Here is an 11,914-nt window from a genome sequence, read left to right on the forward strand (position 1 = left end):
CAGGCTGGCAGAGGTTGACAACCAAGAGGTCAGGCTGGCAGAGGTTGACAACCAAGAGGTCAGGCTGGCAGAGGTTGACAACCAAGAGGTCAGGCTGGCAGAGGTTGACAACCAAGAGGTCAGGCTGGTAGAGGTTGATAACCAAGAGGTCAGGCTGGCAGAGGTTGACAACCAAGAGGTCAGGCTGGCAGAGGTTGACAACCAAGAGGTCAGGCTGGCAGAGGTTGACAACCAAGAGGTCAGGCTGGCAGAGGTTGACAACCAAGAGGTCAGGCTGGTAGAGGTTGACAACCAAGAGGTCAGGCTGGCAGAGGTTGATAACCAAGAGGTCAGGCTGGCAGAGGTTGACAACCAAGAGGTCAGGCTGGCAGAGGTTGACAACCAAGAGGTCAGGCTGGCAGAGGTTGACAACCAAGAGGTCAGGCTGGCAGAGGTTGACAACCAAGACGTCAGGATGGCAGAGGTTGACAACCAAGACGTCAGGATGGCAGAGGTTGACAACCAAGACGTCAGGATGGCAGAGGTTGACAACCAAGAGGTCAGGCTGGCAGAGGTTGACAACCAAGACGTCAGGATGGCAGAGGTTGACAACCAAGACGTCAGGATGGCAGAGGTTGACAACCAAGACGTCAGGATGGCAGAGGTTGACAACCAAGAGGTCAGGCTGGCAGAGGTTGACAACCAAGACGTCAGGATGGCAGAGGTTGACAACCATGACGTCAGGATGGCAGAGGTTGACAACCAAGACGTCAGGATGGCAGAGGTTGACAACCATGACGTCAGGATGGCAGAGGTTGACAACCAAGACGTCAGGATGGCAGAGGTTGACAACCATGACGTCAGGATGGCAGAGGTTGACAACCAAGACGTCAGGATGGTAGAGGTTGACAACCATGACGTCAGGATGGCAGAGGTTGACAACCATGACGTCAGGCTGGCAGAGATTGACAGCCAAGCGATTTTTTTATTTTTTTACAGTAAACATATAATTCTCAGTAAGTGTGGCTGTGTATTGTAGCTCTGAAACCTGTGCCAGTCTGACCTGATAATATTAATCTAGTCAGATGTGATAGTGTGTAACTAGTCAGACCTGATAGTATCCCACCAATCAGACCTGATAGTATCCCACCAATCAGACCTGATAGTATCCCACCAATCAGACCTGATAGTATCCCACCAATCAGACCTGATAGTATCCCACCAATCAGACCTGATAGTATCCCACCAATCAGACCTGGTAGTATCCCACCAATCAGACTTGATAGTATTCCACCAATCAGACCTAATAGTGTGTAACTAGTCAGACCTGATAGTATCCCACCAATCAGACCTGATAGTATCCCACCAATAAGACCTGGTAGTATCCCACCAATCAGACCTGATAGTGTGTAACCAGTCAGACCTGATAGTATCCCACCAATCAGACCTGATAGTATTTCACCAATCAGACCTGATAGTGTGTAACCAGCTAGACCTGATAGTATCTAACTAATTAGACCTGATGTGTCAATCAGATCTGATGGTAAGTACCATTAGTTGACAGTAATCAATTCTTGCGAAAGAAAAGAGTGAAAGCCGAAAAATTTTTTAATATCAATACCGAAAACATTACCATTAATTTCGAGATGGAGTGACCTAATGTAATCAGTCTGTATTTTGTGTATTAGCTAAATACATCATTGAAGTTACACGAGAGTTCTTATATACCAAGATATATACACAAGGTATATACACTGAGAGATGTATATTTCTCAGTGGAAACAGTCTACGAGGTCTAAAAAATAGGCTACGGTTATTTTGAAAGCTTATTTTGTTTCCTGTTTTAGGAATTAAATAATTCTTGAGTGATGGGTGTAGTTCATCAGCCTTGACCATCATGCAGTAGACAGGCTTCAAACCTCGCAGAGCAAGCGACGAGTGGACATCAGAGAGTTGTGACTTCACGGACCAGACTTCAGCATCTGATGTCTCGGTCTCTATGCCTATAGGGGGGAGGGATAATAAGAAAAAAAAATGAACATATTGTGCACTTACACAGGTCAAAAATATTAACATGATTGTTAGTTTAGTGTTAATTAGATATGTAAGGTAGGTATAATAATTTTATTTATATAGGCAAATGATAATCAATTGTTATGATATAGAAGCTGTTACAGGAACCAGTGTCATTATTATTATTATTATTATTATTATTATTATTATTATTATTATTATTATTATTATTATTATTATTATTATTTTCATTATTATTATTATTATTATTATTATTATTATTATTATTATTATTATTATTATTATTTTCATTATTATTATTATTATTATTATTATTAATGTCTTGATGGCTCAAAACTTCAGAAAAATACAAAGCCTCATTGATCACATGAGCGCCATTGTGTGTGTTCAGAAACACCTACGAGTTGTATGTTTTAGTACACCACGTGAAGTATACAGGATATACACACCCAGAGGTATGTGTCTCGGTGTGTACACACCCAGAGGTATGTGTCTCGGTGTGTACACACCCAGAGGTGTGTGTCTCGGTGTGTACACACCCAGAGGTATGTGTCTCGGTGTGTACACACCCAGAGGTATGTGTCTCGGTGTGTACACACCCAGAGGTATGTGTCTCGGTGTGTACACACCCAGAGGTATGTGTCTCGGTGTGTACACACCCAGAGGTATGTGTCTCGGTGTGTACACACCCAGAGGTATGTGTCTCGGTGTGTACACACCCAGAGGTATGTGTCTCGGTGTGTACACACCCAGAGGTACGTGTCTCTATGTATACACACCGATAGTTTATTCTATTCTCCTTTGTTTTTAGATATTAAAACATTCTTGCCTGGTGGTGTGGAGGTGACACGCAGCCTTCATGACCCTCGTGTAGTCGACAGGCTTTAAACCCCATCAACCAAGCCATGAATCGAAAGAGTCCTGTGTTGCTGGATGAGATAGTATGGCCAATAGACGATGTTGAACACCAGGAAGGAAAAGGGAAAGAGGCCTCGACACAGGCGATCAAGAGCCCGGGCATAATCCATGTAGGTCTTGGGCGATTTACCAGCAGCATCCTCGACATCTTCGGGCTGTTGAAAGATCCGGGGGAGTAAATAATTAGTGAAGCTACGTGTGGAAGGCTCAGGCTGGTCAGGATACCCATGCATGTCTGATACAATTTTTTTTACACATTTTATGGTTCCAGTTTCATGAACTATCAGTGCTCAGTAATAACCCACATGGAGACACAAACTAACAAGATTAATAGATCTGTATATTTCGACCCACTTCCGGGATCCTCTTCAGCAGAAGAGGATCCCAGAAGTGGGTCGAAATATACAGATTATTTCATAATGTAAAACAACAAAGTATGTGCAGAAGTAAAAAAAAAAAAAGTGAAGCTTAATAGTTGCTAGCAAGGAAAAAATAAAAGGATATCTCCCATCCACTAAACGTTACAGTGAACTACTGTATTATGAACCTAAAATAATGACTTGACTTGTTATTAGGAGGTTAAAGAATCCTTACTGGATGTTTTTTTCGTTACATTAACCTATTTTTAATTAGTATCGAATTATTAGTATAACAGCAGATACAATATTCACTTGACGCCTCAGACAGCCAAGCAAACGTAAGGATTTAAAGCTCTTAATGATATATACATGGAGAGACATGCATCTCTGAGTTTATATATACCAAGAAGCGTGCATCTCTCAGTGTATATACACAGAGATATATACTTCAGAGTAAATATCTTTGATTTTTTAATTCTCTCGAAAATTTTGACGCAAAACTGTATAAAAAGAGACAAGATATGTGAATGTTGAAAAATGCGAAAATACAATATATGGATGTCTTACTTCACGTAAACAGTGTCGTAGCTAAGTGAACTGAAGCGAGTAATAGTTAATTACCATGCATACATGCTCCTGCGTGCGTCCACAGCGTCCTTTTACGATTTAATTTCTCTTTGAAAATAATAGTTAACAAATATGAAGATAGTTTCTCTACATATGACAGCTGAACTATTATAGTTCTCTATACAGCTTCACAGTTGTTTAATTTATTCAACGTCAACATGTGAATCTCTAGTATCCTGTAGTACAATCTAATCTCTTGGCCACAATATCCGGTGTGACATTTATGGTGCTGCTGACATATTCTTGAAGGAATTATTCCCCGCCGGCCGTCCTTTCCTCTCTTTTTAATTACTTTTTTGACGTGGCCACAAAAGAGGTTTACCTTTGCAGCTTCCAGCAACATAATCCTCCATACTTCCAGTTGCCCGAGTGGGGCTCCAGACTTTTCCAGGCATCACAGAACGACCTATCAAATGTTTTCTCGTCATTAAGTTTCCGCTACTATCGCACATTGCAAGCAACAATAAAAATCTTATTGGTTCAGCTATCATACTGAGAAAACTTGAATTTTCATATATTAAGCCATTTTCTTACCACAAATTTGCGAAACCGGAAAAGGACTTTTTTCTGGTACGCTGCATAACAAGTGTATAACACAGGAAAACACAAACACAAGTCAAACTAAAACTTTAACGAAATAAAAATATATTGAAAAATTTATTCTAGTGTTAGTACTTGTTTTTCTTGTTCATCTTTCTCCTCCTTCTCCTCCTCATCTTCGTCAAGACCAACACCATGAACGCCCACCTCTTCAGCGTCAGAGCCGGCCAGCTGCACCGCGTCACAGGGTCATACAAGGACCACGTCACAGGGTCACACAAGGACCATGTCACAGGGGTCACACAGGAAGAACAACCAACAACAAGACAGTTTAGGGAGACACAGGGAAGGTAATATTGTAATAATCAAATATTCTAAAATTGAACTCACGTTGACTCATATCTCTCAGTTAGACGTTGCAATCATGAGTATAGTTGATTATATGATTGATTATATGATTTGCGTGATTGCAAATACGGAAAAATACCACAGTGAAAATAGGAAATAATACCAAAGTTTTAAGATGCCGCCCGGGTAGCCTGTAGAGGTATTGATAATAATGTAACTGGTATTCCAAACGAGAGGAGAATGAAATTAGTTCTTAGCTTGTTACAACCACGTGTGTCCACGTCAGGAGTGACGTCTAGTGCTACTAGACGCCTGTTGTATGTGACATCTGTGGTCCAGTGGATTAGGGCGTCTGGAATTTTAACAGGCTACCCGGGTGGATTGTATATATATATATATATATATATATATATATATATATATATATATATATATATATATATACATATATATATATATATATATATATATATATATATATATATATATATATATATATATATATATATATATATATATATAACAACGCTGCACTAGCCAAGGACTCGAACCCATGCTGCTTTGGCCTGCCTCATGGTGGGAGAAAACGCATGACGCCCTAATCCACTGGGAAAGATTGTATGGTCCAGTGGATTAGGGTGTCATGCGTTTTCTCCCACCACGAGGCAGGCCAAAGCAGCATGGGTTCGAGTCCTTGGCTAGCGCAGTGTTGTTATTGATCAATACCACTCGTTCGTGGTCACAATAATATATATACAGTATATATATATATATATATATATATATATATGTGTGTGTGTGTGTGTGTGTGTGTGTGTGTGTGTGTCTGTGTGTGTGTGTGTGTGTGTGTGTGTATGTGTATAACATAAGTTGTAGATGAATGGTTCAGAGAACCTACATGTTATTGAATTAGACACATGTGCAACTCTTGGGTATCTTTATTGAGGAAACGTTTCGCCACACAGTGGCTTCATCAGTCCATACAAAGGAGAATCTTGAAGAACAGGAGGAGAATGAGGTAATCAGTCCCTCAACCTTCAGTCGATGTGGTCAGTCCATCAATCTTGAATAGAATTCTATTCTATTCATTCTATTCAAGATTGATGGACTGACCACATCGACTCAAGGCTGAGGGACTGATTACCTCATTCTCCTCCTGTTCTTCAAGTTTCTCCTTTGTATGGACTGATGAAGCCACTGTGTGGCGAAACGTTTCCTCAATAAAGATACCCAAGAGTTGCACATGTGTCTAATTCAATAACATAAGTTGACCAGTGAATAAATGGTCCAGTGTGAATGACACATTCATAAGAGCAGTTTCTTCAGGATCTGCCACAATGAAAAACATAATTTTCTCGATATCATTCACTGAAAGTCTGTAAAATCAGATTTAATAACTGTTTTTAAAACAATTAGCAATCCTAAATAGCTGTTGCGCCTACAATCTATGTTTTAACTTAATACTATAAAAACAAATGACAAACTCGCACTGACGCTTCCTTAAAACACTCGAAGTTTAATTTCTAATCAAAAAAGTCATGCATTTTCACTAACATTTCTAATTAAGAGACACTGAAATGAAGAAAGTCATATTAAAGCCGTGAAATATTTTGATTCAATATAGTGACTGTCTCCCATAGACGTGACTCGAATAAACAAAACACATTCACCATCATTCAGACTATCCTTGTCTTTCCAGAGGCACTCAGGTACGATAGTAAATAAGAATATTAAGTTATCCTCAAGGACTGTATTATGCCAGACATAAAGGGAAATAATGAACAAATATCACATAAGTTACTTGTAGATTACCTACGTAATCTAATCCAAAGACTTCGTATTCTGCATCGTAGTCTCTAGGAGACTTCACTTCCATCTTCCTGAGCTACAAGAAAGACTGGTTCAACGGTCGTCCTTCGATATCGTGTTTCTTCCAGTGCAAAACTGTATCCCGTTGCTCTAATTTACACCTACAGACTCTTGTAGTGTTCCCTACCTCAAGGTGTGTTTTAGTTCCTCTTGTATCTCGTCTGTCTCACTCGTCTTGTATCTCGTCTGTCCCACTCATCCGTCTGTCCCACTCATCCGTCTGTCCCTCTCATCCGTCTGTCCCTCTCATCCGTCTGTCCCTCTCATCCGTCTGTCCCTCTCATCCGTCTGTCCCTCTCATCCGTCTGTCCCTCTCATCCGTCTGTCCCTCTCATCCGTCTGTCCCTCTCATCCGTCTGTCCCTCTCATCCGTCTGTCCCACTCATCTTGTATCTCGTCTGTCCCTCTCATCTTGAGAAGGTTCTATATTTCAGCTTCATTCTTCTCTCCTTTTCAATTCCCAAAGTCTCGCTTCTCTTCATTAACTCAGAGTAAATATTTATTGATCTATATTAAAAATAATTTTTTTCTAACTTCACAACAATAACTCAACTTTAGCAAGTTTATTTAGGTTCAGGTACACACAGGTACAATTATCACACATAGTTTAATACATGTGTAGAGGTACACGATGCTATTGTTCATGGTCTTACAGTCCCAGGATGACTAACACACCTACCTAGCATTTTCACAGCTCTTTTCATCACTTAACTACCACAGAAACAGCGACTATAAATGACATAAGCTGAAGGGGAATGAAGAAATAAGGTAAAGGAGATACAGAGGTAACTTACAGCCTTAGGAATCCTAAATATTGTTTGACCGTTCTCGCTGATTTTCTTGTTTGCGAGCCAGTTAGCCAGAGTGAACTCCAGCAGAGCTCCGAACACCATGATCATACACATGCCGATCCATACATCAATAGCCTGTCAAAAATACTAGGATTAGGTAAACGATATCTAACAAACTAGCTTACAATGAGAATGAGGTAATTTAGTGAGAGGAGATAAGTCTTTAATATCTATTTCAAATTATTTTTTAATTATGTGATCTTGTAGAGTAATGCTGGGTTTGCTTGTCTTGTAAATTATGCACGATTTTTTCTCAATAAAAACAGACCTTGACACAGAACATAAAACATGGTAATACGTACCTTGACATAGGAGACAGGAGGCAGCTGTGCCCTGATACCAGAAGCTAGAGTAGTGAGGGTGAGCAGGGTAGTGACGCCCAGGGACACCCTGCCAGGGACAGCGTTGGGGTCCAGCCAGAAGGACACCCACGAGATGGACACGATGAGAATGGTAGGAACGTACGTCTGAAGGACATGGTAGCCGTTCTGACGTCTCAGACTGAAGTGCACCATCAACCCACTGAAATTACCTGCAGTACAGAGGAAGTTACAGCTCGCTAGAGTCAAAGTTCTCCTCCAGTGGTATTACGACCTTATATATGGTATTACTGACCTTATATATGTATTACTTACCATATATATGCTATTATTCACATATATGGTATTACTGACCTTACATATGGTATTACTCACCTTAAAAATGGTATTATTGACCTTATATATTGTATTACTGATCTTATTTACGAATTACTGACCTGTGACGAAATATTGTGTGTAGTTGTCAGTGGAATAGTTGATGAGGTCAAACTGGGCGATCTCCAGTTGGTCAGGCAGGTCAATGGGGTTCACGTCCACCCACTTATAAACAATGACATCATCTGTGTTGGCATCTGTAATGACATTATCTTTGCTGACATCTAGGAAAGATGAGGTTTTTATTATGATAAGAAAGACGTTTTGTGTATGTTGGGGTGAACGTTATCTGTTGCATTTACCATATCAGCTGAATGTTATCTCTTTCATCTATCATACCTGTCATACGTTATCTATCACACCTACCATACTGTGGCATGCAAAGAGTACGTAACCTTTATTCGGCGCATGTACACACCCTCATTGAAAGGCTATCACCCCCAACCAGCGAACCAGGTAATAAGGGTTGATGATGGGGCCCCGTCGTTCAATCAGTACCCAGGTTCCAGCCAATAAGAAGATGGTTTTGGCAATCGCAGAGGTGTTGTGGGTACCACACACCTGTCTGCCCTTGTCATTCCCATTCTAGAGCTGATTGAAGCACGGTCTGCTCTCTAGTGGCTTCTATTCTGTCTTGCTTACCGTGGAGTGCACTAATACCTATGGCTGACCGTAGTGTATATAGTGTACATAATTCTGTTCTTACTTGGTGAAGGATAAGTCAAAAGTTTTTCTGCTGTGTTTACTTTGGTCCATTTTACACCCAGGATAACAGGCCTTTGGGACTCCTGGGTTGTAATACATATCTGTACGTGAGTATGTGTATAAATCATAGAAGGAGCAGTGCATCATGCATTGATATGTAAGGAAGAAACAACATCATGCAGAGATGTGTAGGGATGTAACACCATCATACATTTAACATCATGTAATAATGTACAGAGAAAGAACATCATACCTTAACATCATGCAGAGATGTGCAGGGAAGGAACAACATCATGCAGAGATGTGCAGGGAAGGAACAACATCATGCAGAGATGTGCAGGGAAGGAACAACATCATGCAGAGATGTGCAGGGAAGGAACAACATCATGCAGTGATGTGCAGGGAAGGAACAACATCATGCAGTGATGTGCAGGGAAGGAACACCATCACGCAGTGATGTGCTGGGAAATGCAGCATTATACAGACAAAAGCCACAATAACAAACTATGAAAGAGCGAGTCTTGAGCATAAATAACCTCGTCATGACACGTTTCGCTGTTTTATAGGCGAAATGTTGCGTTAGTAAAGACAGGTCAGTGTTGCACATGTGTCCTAAAATTCAGTGTTGCACTTGTGTCCTACAGGTGTGTTGCACATGTGTCCTACTCATCAACTTGTTATGATGTACACAACTTATGTGATCAGTGTGACTCACGAGATCGTATTAACACCACTGGAGGCAAACCAGGGAACTGGTGGGGATTGAACCCATGGCGGGTGAGTCGTAAAACTCCAGGCCAGTGTGCAAACCAGTGGGCCAGCTGAATCTTATTGTAGCCAGCTGGCCCAGTGGCTTACGCACTGGCCTGGAGTTTGACGACTAACTCGCCATGGTTTCAAACCTCACCCGTTCCGTGATTTGTTATGATTAATATGGAGTTCCTCAGAGTGGTTGCCTGTGGCCACGAAAGCTGGCCATGGCCAATCTTACCTCTCTGACAGTACACTGATAATTATACACAATTACCTACGTAATTTAAAGATGATCAATGGTAGGTAAGGATGTTTATGATAGTTTAATATGTTTGATGAGAGTGGAGAGACACAAGAGCCCAAGAGAGTGTCAATGGGGCAATTGTCAACCCCGAGCCTTCAGTTGTTTTTCTGAACTACTGAATGTGTTGAAGAAGACAGCAATCAGCCATGAATAACCGTAATGTACAACACACTGACTGAAACACTGAATTAAAGAACCTAACTGAAACACTGATGTAACAATAGTCTTGCTTTCCTGACGGAGATTCACAATCCAGAAGAGTAAATTAATGTCCGATATTCTCTGCTTAATCAATGGCTTTCCAGTAGGCTTATAATCCATGCCATTTATATTTTAAGATCCATTGTAAACATTCTAGGAAATAAAGGTTTTAATCTCTCTCAAAATCAGTTTTAAAGATAAATCTCACTGGAGTACTTCTCAACACTTCCTTCACTAACTTATCAGTCAAGGGCGTCTGTATCTCACTGTCTCTTACTGCCACTGCTGTTGTCTCTTATGGTTGACTGTCCTCACTGATTCTTAACTCACAACTGATGACCCTCCATCTACCATTAAAGGCCATAAATACATTATTCAATCTCAGAAGCCTGGAATGCTTCACAGATTCTTCCAGGCCAGTACGTTACGATGTACACAAGGTCAGGAGGGAGGACCACTCACGCCTCTGCAACACACCTGCTACTGGGAGGTCATCTGCACGAGTTAATTATTTCAAAAGGTGTGAGTGAAGCCTGGGGAGACATACATGAGGGTGTAGTGCTCTGGGGAGGCAAACATTGGGGCGTAGTACTCTAGGGAGACAAACACGGGGGTATAGTACTCACAGGAGCTGATGGAGGTGCCACAGAACTGAGCATCGAAGGGGTACTTCTCGAACTCCATACTGCAGGCTAGTGTCAGCGTCACCCTGTCAGGGGGGGGAGACTGATTCAACGCCCACGCTCACACACGCCCATGCCACCGCCCACACACACACACACCGCCTACACCACCAGACACACCCCCGCCCATACAAACACAGAAACCGTCAATATTCTTGAAACGACCAAAGGCGCAAGCTAAAAGCTCTTTCTCTCGGCTGTCTAGCAACCTTCAGCAGGATACTACAGGACGTTTATTTAACAGGCAGGTGAGAAAATTACTACCACGTAACACATATCCTGTTGTTTTTTTACCGTGGGCTTGAGAGTACACATATTGTGGGCCTATAAAACATACATTGTGTTGATTTAAACTAAAACAACCAGATAAAGTCAGAGTGATATATTTCGACAAGACTAACAATTCCCACCACCTGATTTGTGGGATACTAGTGAATTGTAACAAAAATAATAGTTACAGTCATAGCAATAATTTTTAGAGGGGCGGAGGGGTAAGCCAGTGGAAGGCCTCGGTCAGATGACCAAAAGCTCCAGCTGCGGGTCATCATATGACTAAGACCCACTTCAAGAAACGCTTGTCCTGTTTTCTGATAGAGATTACCTAACCTAATCTAACCTAACCTAACCTAATCTAGCCTCACCTAATCTAACCTAACCTAACCTAATCTAGCCTCACCTAACCTAACCTAATCTAGCCTCACCTAATCTAACCTAACCTAACCTAACCTAATCTAGCCTCACCTAATCTAACCTAACTTAACCTAACCTAACCTAACCTAACCTAACCTAACCTAGTGAACTGTTGCAGCCACGGTACTGTAATATTTATATCCTTCTTCGACTCTCCACTGACAAAAAAATATCTCAGGGCCAGTCTCCTCAGCAGAGTAAAAACATCAAAAACATCAGTGCTAACATTCACTACAAATGATAGACCTTGCAGTAGGCAATGTTGTGTTTGTTTACAGTCTCCTATGTAAACAAAGACTTAACTTCTATCAGACTCGTAAAAGAATTTACATGTAAGTGTTTCTAAGTTTTCTAAGAT

General features: G+C 41.2%; 1 protein-coding gene across 6 annotated transcripts in view; it reads right to left on the reverse strand.

The window, feature by feature from the left end:
- Positions 1 to 777: 777 nt before the first annotated feature.
- LOC128693538 (glycine receptor subunit alpha-3) overlaps positions 778 to 11,914 on the reverse strand; it is a 91,062-nt gene continuing 79,925 nt past the window's right edge. For 2 of the 6 annotated variants that reach the window (XM_070097421.1, XM_070097422.1), the window contains exons 5-11: positions 10,810 to 10,892; positions 8,283 to 8,417; positions 7,828 to 8,057; positions 7,469 to 7,600; positions 4,593 to 4,688; positions 2,843 to 3,086; positions 784 to 1,982 (exon numbers count right to left, since the gene is read on the reverse strand). In XM_070097421.1, coding sequence (XP_069953522.1) covers positions 2,898 to 3,086; positions 4,593 to 4,688; positions 7,469 to 7,600; positions 7,828 to 8,057; positions 8,283 to 8,417; positions 10,810 to 10,892 — 865 coding nt within the window. In that variant the 3' untranslated portion in view covers positions 784 to 1,982; positions 2,843 to 2,897. Of the gene's footprint in view, positions 1,983 to 2,842; positions 3,087 to 4,592; positions 4,689 to 7,468; positions 7,601 to 7,827; positions 8,058 to 8,282; positions 8,418 to 10,809; positions 10,893 to 11,914 lie in introns of all 6 variants that reach the window. The other 4 variants (XM_070097417.1, XM_070097419.1, XM_070097418.1 and 1 more) reach the window with 4 other exon arrangements.

This window comes from Cherax quadricarinatus, chromosome 57 (assembly GCF_038502225.1).
Source record: "Cherax quadricarinatus isolate ZL_2023a chromosome 57, ASM3850222v1, whole genome shotgun sequence".
Classification (NCBI taxonomy): domain Eukaryota; kingdom Metazoa; phylum Arthropoda; class Malacostraca; order Decapoda; family Parastacidae; genus Cherax; species Cherax quadricarinatus.